General features: G+C 43.2%; 1 protein-coding gene across 1 annotated transcript; it reads right to left on the reverse strand.

The window, feature by feature from the left end:
- Positions 1–3,587: 3,587 nt before the first annotated feature.
- On the reverse strand, positions 3,588–19,453 carry KIF3B (kinesin family member 3B). The gene is made up of 9 exons (XM_024200880.3): positions 19,428–19,453; positions 10,682–12,132; positions 9,896–9,997; positions 9,075–9,197; positions 8,845–8,963; positions 8,386–8,499; positions 7,228–7,333; positions 6,558–6,736; positions 3,588–6,285 (listed from the first exon to the last, which is right to left on the reverse strand). Exons 2-9 carry the CDS (start codon positions 12,062–12,064, stop codon positions 6,192–6,194), a joined length of 2,220 nt encoding a protein of 739 aa, XP_024056648.1. The 5' UTR covers positions 12,065–12,132; positions 19,428–19,453; the 3' UTR covers positions 3,588–6,191.
- Between the last annotated feature and the right edge of the window lie 2,864 nt (positions 19,454–22,317).

Below are 22,317 nucleotides of genomic sequence, written 5' to 3' on the forward strand. Positions count from 1 at the left end.
CTGAGAGGCACTATATTTATCAAGCCAAAGGAAGGTGGTTTCATAGGGACTTCACAAAGTACAGGCAAATGGCACTGTGGTGCAGTCTTGGTGGAATCGGGCTTGATGGAGTAGAATTGCACAGATAAAATAAAACAAACAAAAAAACCCCTCAGAGATGCTATTGAACCCTTTCCTTTATTTATCAAACATAATCGATCCCAAATAGGTTGTACCTTTATCCCAGAACTAGAAGAAAAGGCTGAAATGTGGCTGAGTATATATAATCCTCGGTTCCTTTCTTTTAGTATACAAAATTTTAGGTACAGATTTCTGTCCCAACTCTGTTTGTGAAGGAGGATGGGTCACAGGTTTTTGCACCAAAATGTTGGAAATTTGTGGAGATAAAATCATTGGAGACAGGACAGTTGAAATCAGTGTTTTGACAATCCTTTTTTTGAGGATCTGCACTTCTGGTCAGCCAACTCAGCATCAGTAAGAGCTTCATTCACATAGGTTTGATCAAAACTTCATAATGAGCTAGGTCCTAAAATAGCAAATAAGTTGGGAAATGTATGTTTGATATCTAAGATTAGATACAAAAAAATGACAGACATTAACAGTAGACTGCAGATTACAAATATGCCCTTGTGTTTTACTTATAGAACTGGAAGCTTTTAATTTTGTATGTCTTTTTATGTTTGAGGAATAAATATGCTTTCAAAGTAGATTAAATTTGTTTAATTTAAAAAAAAAAAAAATCATGTTTTTCCTGTTCTCATTTAAAAAGTGAGATATTTTCCCCTAAGCGGTGAAAATCACAACTTCCAATGCCAAAAGTCAACAGTTAAAGTAATAGGAGAAAAAGTACCAGAAGAACAATTTGAAAGCAAACCATTTTGTTTTAAAGAGCTGATTTAGTCATATATTCGGTACCCTGTAATCTTATAACATAAAGCCTCTCTCTATCTCATGCCCTTTGAGAAGCAGGAGTGGTGAGGCAGGAGAGAAGAGAAACAGTTTGAATATTTGACTGATACCACAGTATTTAACTAGAATACAACAAATTAACAGCATATAGTTATTTGGGTGCTAATTATATTCTGTGATCCAGGAGGTTGCTATAAATACATAATCAAAACTCAAATTTTTGCAATTAAAACTCAAAAGGTAAAATAAATATTACAAATTGTAAAAACATGGCCCTCTAACTAAGTGGTTGGTACCACAAAGTCTTCCTGCTATAACAAACTCTCAAGGCCAGCTTGCAGTTGCTTTTAGTGATGAGTTGTATTCAGTGCTTCCAAGACACCTTCTCCTCATCACACTCGTTTCTTTTATCTTCTACAATCAGCTGAATTGCTGTCCTGTAGATGTCAAGGCTCTCAAGCAATGTAAATAACACAAGCGCTGGTTTGCAGCTATCTTGCTTTAATAACCTTGACCACTGTGGTTCTCTTTACTTCTCTCTCATGAGAAAAATTAGGGACTGCGTGCACTTCCAATCTTACTTTCCTTGACCAAAGAATTTAGGCCCAGTTCCTCAAAGTATTTAGGCTTCAACCTTCTATTTATATCAATATAAGTTAGGAGCCTAAATACCTTTGTAGAGCTGGGTCTTACTGCTGAGTGGGTGTAGTGAGAGAAGCTTGAAGAGAATTAATGCTTAGGGTTTTCCCATTGGAGCTTTTTTTTTTGGACACAGGTCCCTCACCATGCCATGTCACAAAATATCTGAGGAACAGAACACCAGGCTTCATGAAAGACAAGGTAGCATTACTTGCTACTGCTTATAAAACTTAATAAATTAAATAAACAGAAAGAAAAACAGTGTTTTTTACCCCAATCAAAATACTAAACTTTCATTAGAGACCACACAATGACTTGTATGAATTGAGCTTAGTGGTCTCACTCCATTTTCCAGATGTTTACATCACAAAAACCTCCACCATAATTACCACTAACTGGATCCCTTTTTGTCACTCAGCAGAAAGGACAAAAGGACTAACCTACCCTCTCAGCCCCACAAGTGGTCTCTCCAAGGCAGAGGTGAACCACATTTGCAGGGAGGGGAACGAGGACGTTTGTGCTGCTATGGCTTGAACTATACATATTCTGTTAATAACGAGTATGTTATTCTCTGGGGCTTCTGTCTGTCACCTGTCACAATGACATTTACATTCCATTGTTTAGTTATAATAAGGCTAGCTTCTGCAGACACTTTCTAATAGAACGAGGGCCTGGTGTTTTACAGCCACCTAAGGATCTGTGAACATTGCAATGATTTATAAATTCATTTAAGAATGAAAAAAGGACAAGTTTTGATAGATACAATAAATCTGATTGATTTTATTACACATCTTATTTTAGGATCACTTTTACATTCCTAGCCAAAAGAGATGATACAAATAAATATAAGTTGTAAAACCTATTGACAGAACTAGAGATGTTCTTTGTCTACAGGTCACCAAAGAAAAGGTCAAGATCAGTGTAAGACCAAGGAGTGAAATCTCACAAAGACAGTTGTGCCCACAAGCACCCTTGGGCACTTCATTCCAGAAACAAGAGAAATTGGGCTGAGGAGGGTAAGGTAGTAAGTGCCTAGATCATAGGGAGCTAAATGACCACTGCACGGTGCAGAGCAGCCAGGCACCACTGTTCTTGTTCAGTTCCAACTGAGCATCTGATTATGGCTTTTGCATTGTGCACATATGTTTTTCTCATTTGTCTATGTGTTTAACACTGTAGAAAGAAAGCCACAAGAATCACTTCTTCCCCTTTTAAGGCCTGGTTGTATGGTCAGGTATCAGAAATTAAAAGACAGGACAGATAAAATATCCAGATTTACAGGAATCAATGCTTCTCTGAAACTTGGCAATGAATCTAGACACAGTGAGGAAGGACTACAACTAGAGAGTTCTGTATTAACCCAAAAGTCTGTATAACGCATCATTACAGTTCAAAAGGTCATCACAGAGGTATATGTTCTATAAGACTCAAGCAGCATGCAAACCTTTCAACAAAGGGCGATCAGACCTATATTAAGAATTTTAAGTGCTGTAATTCCTATGTGTTCGGTTTCGTGTGGGATTTGACTCTGGAACAGAAAAGCTATCTTTACTGCACGTAACTTGAAAAATAAAATTGTATCCAATTATACAGAGCAGAGCAAAGAGGAGGAGGATTTTAAACACTCCTCTGAAGAGAATGATTGTGCACACTCTCCCAGGGCCTCTTCCAGGAACTTGGTGGATTTCCTGTCTTCTTTGGCTGTTCGCCTGCAGGAAGCCCAGATGGTTCAGATCATACCTACATGCAGTAGAGAGGCACACGCCTGGCAGGATCACTTGTTAGACATGTCGATCCAGAACTTCACTAACGTTGGACAACTTAAGACAAATGCATTAATTTCATCCCAATATCGCTGCCACAAAATGTCTGCACTGCAATTAGATACCCGTGGCTGGCCTGTGCCAGCTGACTTGGGCTCACAGGGCTCAGGCTCAGGGGCTGTTTAATTGTGGCGTAGATGTTCGGGCTTGGACTCCAGCTTGAGCTCTGGGACCTTGCAGGGTCCTGGAGCCCAGGCTCCAGCCGGAGCCCAAATGTCTACCCCACAATTAAATAGCCCCTGAGCCTGAGCCCCACAAGCCCAGGTTGATTGTCCCAGGCCAGCTACAAATTTTTAATTGCAGCGTAGACGTACCCTATGGATCTAAAGGGGTAGGACAATCAGAGTGAGAAGCTGAAAGCTGCTGTTGCCCTGAGATTTGCTTATTATCTCTTATTCACTGGACATACTGTTTAAAATGGAGCTGTGGGTAAAGGTAACTAAAAGTCAATTTTATACTTTGCCTACCCCATTCCCTTTCTCTCACCCTAACTTATACACATTTATAAAACAGGGCTTTCGGCGGTATAGCCATTCTAGCATATTAACAGTAAAAGCAGAACAGTCTGGGTTTGGGCTGTGATTTCCAATGTACTTATTCCTGCCACATGGGAAATCTTACAAATTTCATACAGAAACCCAATGGAATAGTGGTGAGTGAAGAGGCATAGATATATCATGTATATATTACCATCTCAGGCTATACAGTCACTTCATCTCATTTCAATTCTCTGAATACTTAAACCATACAATCCTCTTTTCAATTATGAAGTAAACAAGATTATATACCGGGGGGGGGAGGGGGGAACCGTTGACACTCTGTTTTATACCACAAGAGAGAATTAAAAGGCTTTTTGTACAGAAACAGTGGTTTATAAAAAGGAAGGTTATGCCAGGCTTCCATTATTAGGTTAGCAGAAAATGAGCAGATGGCTCCTCCCTCACCCATAGGCAAAACTCTCCTCCCCGCATCAAAATTTAAAAAAATATTCATCTGGTCCCTCATCCAGAAATATACTCCTTGAATCAAAGCAGCTGAGTTAGAACTTAACCCAAGTCCACCTGAGCAGCTGACTCACCAAGGCACCATGCCAGCAAGATGCAGAGGAGAGCTTTATGCTAGAAGTGTTGTGTTCCTTCTGCTCATGGCGGTCAGATACAATGGAGTTTTTCCAGACTGGACAGGGTCAGTCAATGGATACTTAACAAGAACATAAAGTAGAGTCCCTACATTAGAGTATTTCTAAAAACAAGCAAGTTCTCTTACACTGGTCAGTCTAGGGAGAGGTCATCTGCAAGGGAAAGGTAATGGGTAAAAACAATCACAGGACAACAGTTGACAACAATCAAGAAAAAAAAAAAATAGTCCAACTCTCAATATACAAGGAACTAAAAGTTACAAGCTGAACAGTGAGACGCAAGACAGGAACATCTTACTCTGTCTTCTGAGCCCATCCAATACAGCAGCTCCCCTCTCCCCACTGGACCAAGCAGGCCTGTGATATTAGTCATAGGGCAAACTTTGAAAAGACACCATCTAAAGCAGGAGTTCTTCCCCTTTCAATTTCAGTGTACCATCCTTGGGATTTATATCAGATTTCCTTGCAACCCCAGACTGGTGATTACACATGGCCCTCATTCCCAACTAGCCTCACTGTATTCAGGAAAGCTTAAGACTGAAAAGGGAATGTTCTTAACTTGGAGCACGATGAGACACAAAAGGCACCTCCTGCACTGAAGCGCCTCATAACATCAAGGGACAGATTGCATACTTATCGGAAAAGTGCAGTCTAATATGGCTTTGCCTCATAGTGCTCCAGATTCCATCCACGTCATAGGGAATGGCAGAACCGGCCATGTGTGCCTCCTGGCAGAGACCTAGCACCAAGCTAGATCTACATTTCCTACAAATGGTGGAAGATCTGAGAAAATGGCCATACACGCTGTAGGGTTTAGACATTCAGTATGGACGCTGGTCTAAAATGCCAGGTGTGGGATGGAGAAGAGTGCTAGTATGGAGCTGGCACTGGTATGCAGACTTATTCTTTGACAAGGTGGTCCCTGCCAGTAGGGGTTGAGTCTTTAGCAGGTCAGTTTAGAAGAGCTCTTACTGATGTCTGTAAACAGATAGAGACTTCAGTTTCTATTGCTTCCATTCTACAGGAGCAAAATATACTTCCAAGATCCTCTCTTGTTCTACATTTCTAAAGGGAAGCGGAGAGGTCTAGCTGTGAAGTGCATGGAAACAGATCTCCAATCCTGCCCGTCTCAGGGTTGTTCAACCCAACTCTAACCCCAGATGAAGATGCCATTCTTTCAATAGAAAGAGGAAAACAATGCACCTAGTCAAGTTTGGATACGCCCTCCACTTTTTAACCTCACTAAGTTTTCATCCTGAGGTTCTGGAGAGTTGATTCTGTTGAGATGACTTTCAACTCTTTCCTGTTGCCCAACAGCAAGAGAGCCCAGTACAGCAAGGGGGCTGGAACAGAAGGAGAGAGGGCGATGCTGTGAGGTGATCCTCATGCTTCCCATTGCTTCTAACACACTTTAACGTACCTCATGCATTTCTGATTTCCTAACTAAAATCTGTTCCCAATAGGGGCTGATTGCTAGATTGTGAGCAAATCTTTTCCTGCAAGGTTCAGCACACCTGGGACTGGCACATTTTGACACAAGTCAGTTAAACTGCAAAGAGGCCATTGCTATTCCCCAAAGGAAAGGGCTTGGAGTCTGGCTGAGAGTCCTCTCTGCAGGTTTTTACTTGTCTTTGCTCTCAGAAGGCAAGTGCTGTTCACGCCCTGGAGAGGAATTGCTGTTTTTACTTAGGAACCAGCCCCCGGGACTGTGGGTAGAGCTGAGACCCAGAGGTGCCCGAGGAAGAGGATCCCCCCGATTTCCTTCCAGTTTTAGGCCTGAAGAAGTAAAAACAAAGAAAGTTGCCTGTTACACATCAAAACGAATCTCCCAAAAGCTGCATGAGTTTGACTGGATATAATTCTCTATCAATCTCAGCTTGCTCCTCTGCCTTATTTACTCATCTCTCTCCACCTACCTCAGGGCTAATTTAGTTTTCATCCCACTGACCAGTCCTGCAGACAGACAGTGACCCTATGCATGCCTACATTGCTGACTGGGGTCCAATGGACAGAGGTGGACAGAACCTACTTTCTACAACTTGACTCACCTGGATTTTGATTTTTTATTTGACATGCTCTCAAAAGTGGAGGCATCCACCTGTATCTCATCTTCATCCTGCAGAGCTGCTTCTAGAGCAGCCTGCACTTTCGGAGCAATGGCCGGGCCCTCGTAGTCTCTGGTTGTTCGGCTAGGCATATCTAGCTCCAGTAACACGATGTTTTCTGCCTAAGAAAGTGGAAGCAGAACCAGAACCATCAATGTCCACACATACTCAGACTTTCCACTCACTATACTGACGTATTCCTTTGATGAGCTTTGATAAGGATTGTTACCAGAACTCCTAGATTGATTGGAAATGTATATATCCCATGTGTGCGTGGTCACATTACCCTCGTCACAAAGACTGCTCTCGGGCCACTTCATTCTCTCTGGCTTGTGACTTTCCTATCACCCTGCTTAAGCTTTTACTTTACCACTTTCGATCAACACCAGGTGAAGGTAACTTAGCAGCAGCATGAAGGTCATAAACTCTTCTTGAGCAACACCAGACTGCTGGGTTTAAGACACATTTTTAATATGTCAAGAGGGAGGCTTCCTCTCCACAGTCTTCTGCATCTGTCACAGTTTATGTAGGACAACTATATATCCTCAGAAATTCATACTCCTCTGAACACAAGAGGTAAGGAGATGCAGGCTGCATCCATGTTTGGGCTTACCCTGTACCGGGCCTCTGGACGAATCATCATGGACATCCTGGCATGCTGACTCAAAGGCCTCTTATATCCCACTGCTGACACTGGCCTTTTCATCATCTGCTGGTTACTGAAAAGGAGATGAGTACTGAATCGATCACATGCCAAAAACTGACAAGGTTTTTCATTATTTGAATAAATCAAAATATCTCCTTCCTTAGAATCTCCTTCCTTAGAGGTTTTTAAGGTCAGGCTTGACAAAGCCCTGGCTGGGATGATTTAGTTGGGGATTGGTCCTGCTTTGAGCAGGGGGTTGAACTAGATGACTTCCTGAGGTCCCTTCCAACCCTGAGATTCTATGATTCTATGATCTGCAATGCACTGAGGCAATCCAGTGTATCTATTTGGAAAAAGAAGATTGCTACAGGCACCTGGGAATGTGCTCCAACAGGACAGTAAAAACCCAGCAAGCAGTATTAGATACAGTCCTTCACAAGTTGGCCTCTCCAATTTGTTGTTTTGAGCTTACTATGGGATTCCTACACATTCCTATAGTACAAACCATAGGATGATGTACATTCCTCTGGCCCTTTCATTCTACATTTGCTCTTTGGAACCTCTTATATACAGTCAGGATTTGCCAACAGTTTCTATACACTGGCCTCTGAGATATCTTATCTTTAAAATAGGAAATAACTATGGTAGATATGTTGAATCTGTTTTTAATGTTGAACACAATACCACATGTAGTTTGCAAAGCAATTTGCAATCCTTTGGAAGATTATATCTATACACACCTCTCCCCCGATATAACGCGACCTGATAGAACACGAATTCTGATATAACACGGTAAAGCAGTGCTCCGGGGGGGCGGGGCTGCGCACTCCGACGGTTTCACCTATAACGCGGTAAGATTTTTTGGCTCCTGAGGACAGCGTTATATTGAGGTAGAGGTGCATATGTGACATTATCAGTAGAAATTCCTTCCTCTCCTCACAGGTTAGAATTTTCCTAACTTTGCCTTCACCTTTACTATATTCAGGTTACAGTTTGGCTAAAACTTCATTCTGACTTTAAGCACTCTTGCTGGATGAGGCTAAAACTGTGTGGAGAATCTTGCTCTGGCCAGCTTGAAGTCTTCATGTGACCCAGTCTTAAAGTAAGGTTAGGGGGTAAACTCACTCCAGCCGGGTTATGGGATGCAGTTTCCACTGGTCTTCCTCTTCATCAAAGAAAGATCTATTCATGATCTTGTTCTTTTCCTCCAGGGGAATAAAGTTTTCAATAATCAGGTGCCTGTAGATAACAGGCAAGAACAAAGATGGGACATATGCAAATAGGAGAATTAACATCTCATTAACATCCCACAACCTCTCCAACACAGTCCTAGACAAAGAGGAGGAATTTCTAGTTGTCTCTTGTTCTATAAGCAGTTGGCTTGCAATCCACTCCCAAGAATAAAATACCTTTAGTAAGAGTTAAGGGCAGCATATGGAGCAATGGGACTAGGGTTACCAGATGTCCTGATTTTATAGGAATAGTCCCGATTTTGGGGTCTTTTTCTTATATAGGCTCCTATTATCCCCCACCCCCGTCCCGATTTTTCACATTTGCTGTCTGGTCACTCTAAATGGGACCTACTTTAGCTTTAACTCCCTGGTAAGCTCATTCTGGGTCTGTTCCAGTTCTTGACGCTCCTTGATGTGCTCCTCCTGGAGGTCGTGGATCTCTGCCTTCACAGCTTGCAGCTTGGAAAATAGCTGGAACAGGTGAGAAGAACCAGAGCAATGACTATTCAATGTTGCTATCACCTTCACATGCAGTGCCATTCAGTTTCTAATCCATCTGACCTAGCATTATTTACTTTTTACCTTTTTGAGTTTTTTGGTTTTGATGTCCACCTCTTGCTGTAGGGAACTATAGGTCTCTTTCAGCTCCAATGTTTCCTCATCCCGACTTTCCATCTGTTGCTGGATTTCTCGCTCCCGACGTTTCTAAGGAATACCACAAACAAGATTAGATCAACACTGTCATATTGTTGCCTTCGGTGCCTGCATACATGAAAGCCACATCCAAGGCGTCCCTTTTGCCTGGGATCCAGGACTCTTGATTTAGATTCCAATTTCAAGTTGTTAAAACATCAACCCTGTGTTTATTTGACTTTGAAGGGTTTGTTGGACGCCTCATAGGATATTTATTGTGAATAAGCTCAGTTAAAGGAGTGGGAGTGTTGAAACCGTAGCAAGGACTTTCTTTCTCCAAAATCTTAATTAGTCATTGCAGTTAAATATGCACCAACAAAAACACAAAATAGAAAAAGTTGTAAATAGTCTGACTAAATATCCCTCCCCTCATTTAATTGCTGAAGCTTTCGCTCTCTAGGGTCTTATGATGATATCATTTCATTAGTTCTCCACCACAGAAATTTCTAACCAAGACAGGACCAGAGTCTCTAATGTAAAAAACAATGAGGAAAAAAAGATTACACGCCTTCTCTGTACATCATAAAGCAGTAAAAAGGACACAAACCCTTTTTCTCTCTCTTTTGCCAGTAATCATTAAACTAGGGCTAGGGATCAATCATTAATCTCAGGAACACTAGTTTATAGTTTCTCTTACCTTCATGTTTTCTGAAAGGTCTAGAATAGCAGCTATTTGCCACAAAATAATAAATTGTTTCCCCCTCTCTTACCTGTTCTGCAATTTCCTGACGTTTCTGCTCCAAGATTTTCTGCTGTTCATTTGTGTGATCCACAATGTTTTTCCCTCCAACAAGGAGCTTGCTTTCCATTGCCTGAAAGAAAAAAACATATTGAGAGGTTAACCTCTCAAGCAGCCATGTAACTCATTCTTTTTAAAAAACAGTAATGACTCCTTAGATAGTTACCACTGAACTCTCCTTTATAAGGGGTGTCACTCACTGAACATCCAAATTTAAACCTGTTGTTATGTAAATTGTTCTCTCTGTGAAATCCTACATAATTGTAAGGTTAATGCACTAGTAATTTGTCTTGTGTTCTGCATTATGGCAATCCGTCCCACATTTTGTCTGAGAGGTTGACATGGAGGCTTTCACATATATAAGTTACTAATAATCAGTAACAGAATGAAGCTTGTTACTTATAAGTTACAGTATAATAAGAAGTGTGTATATCACGTTTAATCTCTTGTACTGACTTCCCAGGGTCCTACAAGTAGGTTCTACAACCACAGTTCATAAATTATATAAAACATCTGACAAATGTGAACCACTACTTCTAAATTCATTTTTTAAGGAATTCCCACCTCTCTCTACATAAAGTTGATTTTGAAAACTTCTGACTCAGGCACACCCCCTCACCATTATTCTGACCCAGGTATACCCCCTCACCATTACTCTGAAACTTTCTCTACATGGTTAGCATCCCAATTTGATGATCTGCCATCCTTCCCTAAACCCAGAGAACATTCCCGTCAAGGAGTCCAACAAGCACTCTACCTTGATTTTGGCACCCAGCATTTCGGCTGCTTCCTTCTCTCGCTTCAGATCCTCCATCTTCTTCTCCTTCTCCTTTAGCAACCTCATCTTTTCTTCTGCCACCAAGCTGTGATCCTCTACAATAGCTTTCTTCTCAATTTCCAGCTTTTCCTGCTGCTCCCTCCAGTAATCATCTTTATCATCCCCTTCATCACCCTCTTCTCCATCCTCCTCTTCCTCTTCCCCACCATCTCTTCTCCTTTCTCTCCTCTTTCTTTTGCCAACAGATCGTTTTTCCAATTGTGCCTTGAGCCGAGCGATTTCTTCCTGGAATTCTCGTAGCAGTGCATCCTTAGGATCCTCATTAACTCTTGGTTTGTTCTTGATGTTTTTGGCACGGTTGGCATATCGCAGGGTAGTAAGAGTTTCTTCTACATTGTAAGAGGCAGGGCCTATATTGGCCACCATCACAGTCTTAGCATTGCCACCTAGTGAGTCCTGAAGTAGCCTAGTTAGTTTTGAGTCCCGGTATGGAATGTGAGTGCTTTTACCATCTACTAGGGCAGATATAACATTGCCCAAAGCTGAAAGGGAGAGGTTAATCTTGGTAGCTTCCTTCAACCTTTCCCCCTGCGCTCCAGTCTTGGCCTGGCGTTCACTGCCTGCAAGGTCCACAAGGTTGAGTTTTCCTACACGGATGTGATTCTCTCCATCAAGTCCCACCTCGCTGCACTCAATAGTGATCACAAAAATGGCATGGGAACGGGAGCTATGCTCATTCATGTTGGTAGCACCAACTGAGCGGTTTTGGTTCCCCACATTCATGACGTGCTCGATCTCCTTGACACTCTTTGTGACAAAAGATGACAAGTCCTTCACATACACCCCAGTGTCTGGTCTCTCTTTCAGCTCCAGCCTCTTGGACTGATCCTTTGATAGCAAGTCTCTGATTTCTTCTTGGTATATTTCCAGATAAGAAGCTCTAACCAAATACTGCTGGTTCTGAGATCGAGAGATGTGGGTGAAGATGTGGTCAAACGAATTGGGGATGACCCCTCTTTTTTCAGGATCACCACGCACTCCTTCCATTGTATATGTTTTTCCTGTCCCAGTCTGCCCATAGGCAAAGATAGTCCCGTTGAACCCTTGCAGGACAGAATCCACCAGAGGTCTAAAGGTCTCATCATAAAGTTCAAACTGCTTGGAATTCCAGTCATAGACAGCATCAAAGGTGAAGGTTTTAGGCAGCTCATGAGATGTTCCCCTGGGATTCTTCACTGATACCTGCCCTAACTTGACATCCACATCAACAACTTTATCATATGAAGCTGCCTTCTCTTTCCCATTCATTGGCCGGCACCGCACCACCACCCTGACGGATTCAGAACTCTTTAACTTGGACATGATGACAGGACGGTGGCTGGGGAGATTTGACAGATGGGTGATCCAGGAAGGCCAGGAGCACTGAAAACCTAGAAATAAACAAAGAAAGGGCATGTGACTACTTTTCAGTAAATTTTTGTGCAAAGGCACAGATTCAACTCATTTAATTCTGCAGGCTTTAGGTCAAAGCTGCCGCTTTCCGGCCGCCTCTACCACCCCGGGCCCTTTAAACTGCCACCAGAGCCCTGCTGCCAGAGCCAGCGAAGATTTAAAGGGCCTGGGGCGGTAGCGGCGGCCAGAGCCCCAGGCCCATTAAATCGCCACCCGAGCCCTGCTGCCCTGGGGTAGTGGTGGCAGCTGGGACTCCCGGGGCTCCTTTGGCGATTTAAAGGGCCCGGGGCTCCATTGCGGTAGTGGCAGCTGGAGCCCTGGGCCCTTTAAATGGCCCCTGAGCCCCGGGGCTCCCAGCCGCCTCTGCAGCTGGTAGCTCCGGCAGTGATTTAAAGGGCCCAGGGCTCCCAGCCACCACTGCTGCAGCCAGAGCCTGGGGCCCTTTAAATCGAGATTTAAAGGGCCTAAGGCTCCAAAGGCTTCCCCCCCTCCGGTTGAGGCCACACCGCTTCCGGTTGAGGCCACACCCCCTGCTTAGGACTCCCGCATACTGGTAAGTCCTTTAAGTTACTTTCACCCCTGCTGGTGCTTATGCTGCTGCCTACTGCATTAAAGATGCTGTTTAGAGGTTCTTGTGAGGAACCCAATCAGTGTTTAGATCAAGTGCTACAACTCATCCAGCAAAATTATAAATTCAGGACAGATCTGAAGAAATTATACATATACTTAGAAAGTTGCCTCTGATTAAAACTACCTTCTGTTACTAAACATTTTCATTTCATAATGAGGCGCTTACAGTAGCCACTCCCTTGCCAATACTCTTCCTGGCATGTCACATTTAATTTCAGGGAAGAGACATGAAACAGTTGCATTAACCTAATGCTGCTGCCTCCCCCTCTTCAGCTGCCCTTATCCTGCAGAGAAATGGAAGGTCACAGAGCACCAACGCAGGACAAAAAGGAACTGGTGAACAGCAGTCTTTGTGCATCCTCTTATGCAGTACCAGCTTTAAATGCCTGCATTTTTAGTTGCCTAAAAATTGTCCTTGACTGTTTTTACTGCAGCAGCACCTGACAGATTGTGAGGTTCTTTGGAAATCAAATATAAATACACTGGATTCTGGAGGGAGTCACATTTCAGTTCTGGCATTTCAGGGTCAGGATTCAGATTTAATTAGTCCTATGTTATTTACATGTTATGTCATCAGAAAGATGCAGTGCTTCAGTTTCCTGCCATAGGTTTAAAACTCATCTCTAGGATCTCTTAAAGGAAAGATATTGCCTGGAAAAGTACCACGGATGCTTTTTCTTTGTTACATTTTAAGTCACCTTTTGTAGGTCTAATTACAGCATAATAAATCTTTAATGGAACTGCCATAGCTGCCAGGATTCAAGAGAAACCCATAAAGCTTCTTTTCACCTTTCAACTATTATACCTAGTGCTGTGTGCAGTCTGTGTTTCCAGAGCCCTGGAATTTAATGCAGAATCTACTATCCACGATAGAAAAGTGGCAGAATCTAAGGGCTTGTCTACACTTACAGCACTGCAGTGCTGCAGTTCCACTGGTGCAGCTGTGCCATTGTAGCGCTTAGTGAAGATGCTACCTACACCAACGGGAGATCTTCTCCCATCAGCATAGGTAACTCCACCTCCCCGAGAGGCTATAGCTATGTTGACAGGAGAAGCCCTCCCATTGACATAACACTGTCTATACCAGGAGTTAGGTTTGTATAACTATGTCACTCAGGGGTGTGGTTTTTCCACACCCCTGAGAGATGTAGTTATACTGACATACATTTGTAGTGTGTACCAGGGCTAAACAGTCTCTCTCTCACATGCATACACACACACATCCACGCACGCGCACACACACAAATGCATTTCTAGTCCTTATCATTGCAAAGAAAACCTTCAATGTGAACTGGCACAAAGGGCTTTGGAGCTGTGCTCCGGCTCCGCTCCAGCTCCAGGCAAAAACCTGCAGCTCCACTGCTCCTCCACGCTCCAACTCCGGGCTCCGCTCCAAAGCCCCCAAGGCAGAGTTGGCAGCACACTTGGGAAAGTAGAGTAAACCATCCCCATTCATCTTAATGGTGTGTTAACTCTGAAAACAACTGGCAATTAAATATCAACACTTAATTTAACTACTGTGCTTGTTGCGGATGTTAGAGATAGTGGATGATGCTGGGGCAGGCGCAGTCAGACAGCTTTTTGCTGTTAAGGACTGCATTGCTGGTTATGACAAAATTTCAAGTCACCGCCAACTATGCTCACAAGGTGGATGGAAGAAATATTCCCATTCAGTGTTAAAAGCTGCAAAATTCAGCTTCCCTCCCGCATTGTTGCCAAAACCTTCAGGTTCCTCCCTACCAACATCTATGGTGGAGTTATGCATTTGCAATAGAAACATCTGTAGCATGTTAAAAATAGAGGACGCAGTTCCAATTCACAGTTAGCATAGTGGAGCGGATAGGAAGAAGCCATAAAGATGGCTCTAGGTTGTGTTTATGCCTCTCTGGTCCTGAACCAGCCCCTAGTGCAAGTTAGATCAGCCATAGGCTATTATAACTTATACAACCTAGGACAACTAAGCTGGCAAGGGATCAGCGAAGTGCACTGCAGTCTGGTCCTGGATCTTCGTCCTCCAACTCCCATCATGCCTCTATCCCCTCACAGCCTGCCCCAATACATATTCTGCATGGAGCTGAGAGACGGAGAATGGGAGACTCAGGATGCCAGATTTACATCAGCCCAACATTCCTCCCTCCTAAGGCTGGTTTAAGGCTCATTTGCACCACTTCTTATGAGAGGCTGAGGACCATGTCCTTAAAAATTAGAGGAAAGAATAAAATAAATTTAACTTAATATCAAAATAAATAACATGAGCAAAAAGTACATAGGTCTTTGATCATACTCCACCTTCTTCTAGTGTACCTGCTACTTTAGGGTTGGGGCTTGCAAAGTTAACACCAGTTTCCCCCAGCTTCAACTCGTACATCTTAAGCTGAAGATAGCCATGTGTACTCTAGATGTCATAGGGTCAACAGTTTTCAACAGATCTATGCCATAATTATTCCCATCCCAATATACTTTTATTTGGATTCTTTGTATAGGCCAGCTCTGCTCCAGTACCCAAAAATGATGAAATATATTCCACATCCAAGTTCTAAAGTACTAAGTGATTGAATGCCATCTGGTTTTACAAGGTTCTGCATTAGACAAAACTCATGCTACAGAACAATTTGATTCACAAAGCCCTGCAGTTTATGGGTTCTGTAATGAGGAGACACCTGGAGATGGTGAAACATGCTGATCCATCCCTCGTCATTAGCACGTTGAGCTTCCCTTTAAAAGAAAATATGTAGCCATTCATCGATGGGCTCATGAAATGCAACTGAAAGGTTTCAGACAAACCAATTTTTAAAAAATGAACCCTCTAAGAAGGATGCCTGTTTGAAATCTTTCCAACAGCTGGACCTAAGTATAAAGCAAATTCAGAAAAGCCCATCTAGTATTTAAAGTCAATTTGTTTGGTTCCCTCAGTGCTTTCCCTCTATTCTAATGCTAGCTGGAGCTATAGCAAAAATACCACATCTGAGGACTAAATTTTTGATTCTGTAATTGCATCTTGTCTCTGTCTCTTTACTTGAGGGGACCTCCTGAGAAGTTCAGGTGTACAGCTAGAGGACCAAAAACATTTTCTATCCCAATGCCCATGCTGTGAACAAGGCATTTATAAGAACAGGAGGTAATCTTAGAGCACCAAAGAAACACATGTAATAATATTTACTGAAATTTCAGTAAGACCTTTAAAATTATCTCAATGTCTTCATGGAAACTGCTTGCCTCCCTGAGTGGAGAAGTTATGCCATGTGAAGACACTTGGAACTCAAAGTAGATGATCCGGAATGTGCATCGAGTTGACCAAAGTGGCTGAGCATCTGCAGTGCTTTATAAACTTGCACAAAGGATTCAATACAGTGTATAGCCAATGAGTCTCCAGATGCTACTGACTAAAATACAGTGATCTTTTCCCTCCTGATTTACAACTCCAATAAGGATAGGCTCACTAACTGGACAGAAAGGAATATATATTTAAAATGCCACTCAAGAGAAAATATGAAAGTCAGATTCAAGACTTGTAAAAGCACACAAAGCCATGCCCTCCTTCTTTGCTGATAAACTTGTGAATGCCACCCAAATATATGCTGCTCCCTCCACTTCTGCCCTGGCATTCAGTCTCCTGCAACTGAGAATATCTCAGACCTGCATGGACAAAAATGAATGCGCATCTGTATACACCTTTACCACCATACGTACATTCAAATTAGGCATGGAAATGCTCATGAGATTCTGAAAGTATGGGCTATGATCTGTTACAGAAATGCCACCTCTAATCAACGTGGTTAATCTCTGAATAGGACTATCTCTAACTGCTTCAGTAGCACTCTTCTGTCAAACAAATTAAACTAACATTTGTAGCAGCCAAACTGTCCTACAGGATTCTTTGAAGCAGACTCTGTTAATCAAAACTATATACAGGACATATTCTCCAGATTCTTCTTGGGCCAAAAAGTTATGAAAAATAAAACAAAAACCATACAACAATTAACACTGCTGGGGATGTACCTTATCAACAACAGACTAACTTTTTATTCACAAACGAAATTCATTCAGCAGCCAGAACCAGAGGTGTGTTTTATCTTTAATGTTATCCTCTTGCCTTTATCTCTGGCACCTTCCGCAAAAGATATTGACTAGGATTATGTGATCCTAGGTTCATTTAATCTTCTGGTAGATTTTTTTTTCAGTACAAGAGCATATTGCTATTCATATGTGGCCATCTTGAATGTAAGAGAAAATATACATAACAGCAGAGGAATCAACCACTCACTCTCACAGTTTGGTATCCTATATATATTTAGTGAGAATTATGTTGTCTATTTGTCAACCACCTAGGACTGCCTTGCTCAAATGCACACCTCAGATCTACTTTTGCCACAAACAAGTCAGTTCTTTCATCTTATCTCACCCCTGATTTGCACTATTGTCATGCTAACTCATCATGATCCATTTCCATTGCTGTTGGCTGCTGTTGTTAACAGTTACTGGTGTATCAATTAATTAGTTGAACTCTTCTTCCTGGTGAAAGCATTATGCGTTATTCTGGGGAATCTGAACAGAAATTTGTCTCAACTAAAAACTAAAGGGAAATTTAAACTATATATTTTATAGTCACCAAAAATTATATTGCAAAATTTTCACTACAAGAAACAGCTGGAGATAGATGGGATAGAATAGCTTGTAAACTATCACTTGCTTTACGTCACAGCACCATTTATTTGTATGCTATGATTAACAGTTGTTCCTCATGAAACCAGTACATCCAAAGAGATCTGGATAAAATCCCAAATTGCCTCTAATCCGTTAGACTTCAAGACTGAGATTAGTGTATTTTAAATTTTGCCCTCAATGATTGCAGGAAGAATTTTAAGCCCTATTCTCTTTTAATACACTATGAAGTCATGCCTGAAAAAATAAGTGACGTCACAAATTGTCACATTTAATCATCAGAGAATTTTAGAAATCAGAGATAGTAGTGCACAGTTGGACCAACCAGTCTATGCCCCTGGGGCCAATGCAGGACTGGTACCAAACTGGACATGTGCCAGTGTGCTTTAACCTCTCTATTTTTAACACTCCCAAGCAAAGGAGCAGCTATACTTCCCTGCAAAACTTAACAGGTTTTCCTGTCAGGAAGACTTTCTTAATATGCAGCCTAGTTCTTACTTTTCATAATCTCATCTCATTACTTTGGTTCTACTTATACCACCAGGCATCACCCTAAATAACCGCATTCCCCTCTTGCTCTGTACGGTCTTCAGATATTTGTAGACTTACGTCCTCACTTAACTGCATTTAGTTCTTTTAATCTTTTCTCAGAACCCAATACCTCCAACCCCCTCTCTGTTGCGCTTGCCCTCTAATTCTTCTCTCTCACTCTCTGCTAAAGAAGTGCCCAGAACTGAACAGATTATCCCAGGTGTGAACACACCACAGAAAGGGACCATCACCCCTCTGCTCTTTTTTTGCTGCCATTTGACAATGCAAACCCATATTTAATTTGCTGCCCACTACCATCCCAAGACTGTTTGGGCATTATTACTTCCTAGATGCCTCCCTCCCACTGAGAGAGAAACCAGAGCTTACAGAGAGTTATGTAAACTCCAAGCTACTTGTACTTTTGAGGCTGTAACTTCATCTCTGGTTATGAGATCACAACGTTTCTGAGTGTCGGCCTTCATCTTCAAACCAACACGAGAACCACACTAGACAGACTAACAGTCCTATACTGTAGGGACTGTGACACATTAGATCTCGGATATGACATTAGGTGTCATGATAACACACAATAAATGCAGCTGAGCAATAGTGAACTTTGTGGTGGAGAGAACTCAAAGCTATTGCAGTGGGTTATAAGATCATGCAACAGCCTGTAATGCCACAGAAATCATTCTGAAAATACACAGCAGGCCGATGAGGAGGTTGACACAGTCATAGGAAAGGGGTGGGGGAAAGAAGAGTGCCCATTTACATGCCCAAATGAGAGATTTCTTCCTTTCTATACTCATGGGGTTGGTCCCTCCTTTGCATGCCCAGGTGTATACATGCATGCATGACAGGGGCTGCCATCCCTCCTTTGCATACAGATGCACACACGTCCCTGCTTTGCACGCCCAGATACGCACACGCATATACGACAGGGACTGCCATCCCACATTTGTATGTCCAGGTGCACACTCGCGTGTGCAACAGGGGCTGCTGTCCCATTTTTTGCATGCCCAAGTGCATATGTGTGCATGACAGGGTCTGCTGACCCTCCTTTGCACGTCGATGGGGGCACACACGTGTGCAGCAGGGGCTGCCGACCCTCATTTGCACACCCAGATGTGCACACACGTGTGCAACGGGGGAGTGCACGACCTCGCTTGCACGCCCAGCTGCGCACACGCGTGTGCAACAGGGGCTGCCGGTCCTCCTTTGCACACACACGTGCGCGACGGGGCTGCCATCTCTCCTTTTCACGCCCAGACGCGCATACGCGTGTGCCACAGAGCTGCCGCCCCTCCTTTGCTCGCCCCTATGATGGGGAGGGGGCTCCCTGCCGGTAGCTACGAAGCCCCCCGCCCCCGCAGTGCCTCCCCCAGCTGGGGCCCTTTACGGCCCGGTTCGGACCCTGTCAATGGGCGGCGGGGGTCAGAGCGGAACTCACCTGCGCTGTCACCATGGAGCCCCCTCCCCCGCCGCCGCCGCTCCTGCTGCACCGGATACGGGGGGATCGACCACCGCTCACTTCCTTGGCAACCCGCACGCCCGCCCCCAAGCCATCACTTCCTTAGCAACCGGCCCCACAGGCCGCCTTGGCAACCGGTCTCACTTCCTTGGCGACCGGACAGAGACGAGGCGCCTTCGCTTCCCTAGCAACGAGCCCCGCCCTACCAAGGCGAGCTCCATCCGGGGAACTCTGCTCACCTGGCGGGAGGGGGGGCCTGGAGGGCAGATAAGGGAGCCCGGGGGAGGGGGGGCGCAGAGGAAGTGCTTTGGGAGCAGAGGGTGGGGTGGGAGGGATTGGATGTGTGGGGCCAAAGGGAGACATGTAGGATGGGGGTGGGAGGGATTGGATGTGTGGGGCCAGGGGGAGACATGTAGGATGGGGGTGAGAGGGATTGGACGTGCGGGGCCAAAGGGAGACATGTAGGATGGGGGTGAGAGGGATTGGACGTGCGGGGCCAAAGGGAGACATGTAGAATGGGGGTGAGAGGGATTGGCTGTTTGGGGCCAGGGGGAGACATGTAGGAGGGGGTGGGAGAGGGATGTTGCAGGATGGGGGTATGGGGGTGAGAGGGATTGGTCATGAGGGGCCAAAGGGAGACATGTAGGATGGGGGTGGAGGGAGTGGTAATAATGAGGGACTCTAACTAGCCAGACAGCTGTTGGAAAAGTAAGATGGCAAAACCATATTTCTGATAAGTTCTTGGAACATCCTGGGGACAACAATTTATTTCAGAAAGTCAAGGATGTAACTGGGGGCAGCCATTCTGGACTTGATTCTGACCAACAGGGAGATGCAAATCTGAAGGTTGAGAGCAATTTGGATGAAAGTGATCAAGAAATGATAGAGTTTATTATTCTAATTAAAGGAAGGAGTGAGAGTGTCAGAATAAAGACAGTGGAATTAAAAAAAAAACAACCCACAGACTTTAACCAATTAAAAAAAAATGTTAAGTAAGGTTCCATGGGAAGAAAATCTAAGGGAAAAAGGAGTACAGGAGAGCTGGAAGTTTCAATCTTCAGGGTGCAACAACAAACAATCCCAATGCGAAGAAAAGATAGGAAGAATAGTATGAGGTCAATATGGCTCTATCAGGCAATCTTTAATGACCTGAAAATCAAAAAGGAATTCTACAGAATGTGGAAACATGGATGAACTGATAAGGAAGAGTACAAAAGAATACCACAAGCATGTAAGGACAAAATCCGAAAAGCTAAGGCACAAAATGAGTTGCACCTAGCAAGGGACATAAAAGGAAATAAGAGCCTTTTTAAATACATTAGGAACTACAGAAAGACAAAGGAAACCGTAGGTCCTCTACTTAACGGGGAAGGAGAGCTAATAATGGCTGACATCAAGAAGGCTGAGGCGTTTAATGCCAGTTTTGCTTCATGGTGACCAGAGACTCAGCACAATTAATATTAACAACAAGGGGGAAGGAACACAAGCCAAAATAGGGAAAGAACAGGCTAAAGAACATTTAGCTAAGTTAGATGTGTTCAAGTTGGCAGAGCTGGATGAAATTCATCATAGGGTACTTTAGGAAATAGTTGAAGCAATCTTGAAATCGTTAGCAAGTATTTTCAAGAACTCATGGACAATAGATGAGGTCCCAGAAGACTGGAGAAGAGCAAACATAGTACCGATGTTTAAAAAAGGGAACAAAGATGACTCGGGGAATTCTAGACCAATCAGCCTAACTTTGATTCCTGGTAAGATACTAGTAGCTAGGGGGAAATAGTAGATGTGCTATATCTTGATTTTAGTAAGGCTTTTGACAGTCTCACAGGGAAATGTGGTCTAGAGCAAATTACTATAAGGTGGGTACACAGCTGGTTGAAAGACTTACTCAAAAAGTATCAGGAGGTAGCCGTGTTAGTCTGTATCTACAAAAACAACAAGGAGTCTGGTGGCACCTTAAAGACTAACAGATTTATTTGGGCATAAGCTTTCGTGAGTAAAAACCTCACTTCTTCGGATGCATAGAGTGAAAGTTACAGATGCAGGCATTATATACTGACACATGGAGAGCAGGGAGTTACTTCGCAAGTGGAGAACCAGTGTTGACAGGGCCAATTCAATCAGGGTGGATGTAGTCCACTCCCAATAACAGATGAGGAGGTGTCAATTCCAGGAGAGGAAAAGCTGCTTTTGGTCTGAAATAAGATGAAATTTAGAGAAGACAAATGCCAAGTACTACACTTAGAAAGGAAAAATCAAATGCACAACTACAAAATGGGGAACAGCTGACTAGGTGGTAGTACTGCTGAAAAGTATAGTGGATCTCAAATTGAATGAGAGTCAACAATATGATGCAATTGCAAAAAGGCAAATATCATTCTGGGGTGTATTAATAGGAGTGTTGTATGTAAGACATAGGAGATAATTGTCCTGCTCTGCCTAGCCCTGGTGAGGCCTCAGCGGGAATACTGTGTCCAATTTTGGATGCTACGTTTTAGAAAAGATGTGGATAAATTAGAGAGAGTCCAGAGGAGAGCAACAAAAATGATAAAAAGTTTAGAAAACCTGACCTACGAAGAAAAGTTAAAAAAAAAAAAAATGGGTATGTTTAGTGTTCAGAAAAGACAACTGAGGGGGGATCTGATAAGTCTGAATATATGTTAAGGGCTGTTATAAAGAGGATGGTGATCAATTGTTCTCCATGTCCACTGAAGGTAGGACAAGAAGTAATCGGCTTAATCTGCAGCAAGGGAAATTTAGGTTAGATGTTAGGAAAAACGTCCTAACTTTAAGGGTAGTTAAATTCTGGATGAGGCTTCCAGGGGAGGTTGTTAAATCTTCATTGTTGGAGGTTTTTAAGAATACGTTG

This window comes from Terrapene carolina, unplaced genomic scaffold, assembly GCF_002925995.2.
Source record: "Terrapene carolina triunguis isolate 2854851 unplaced genomic scaffold, T_m_triunguis-2.0 Scaffold130, whole genome shotgun sequence".
NCBI lineage: Eukaryota > Metazoa > Chordata > Testudines > Emydidae > Terrapene > Terrapene triunguis.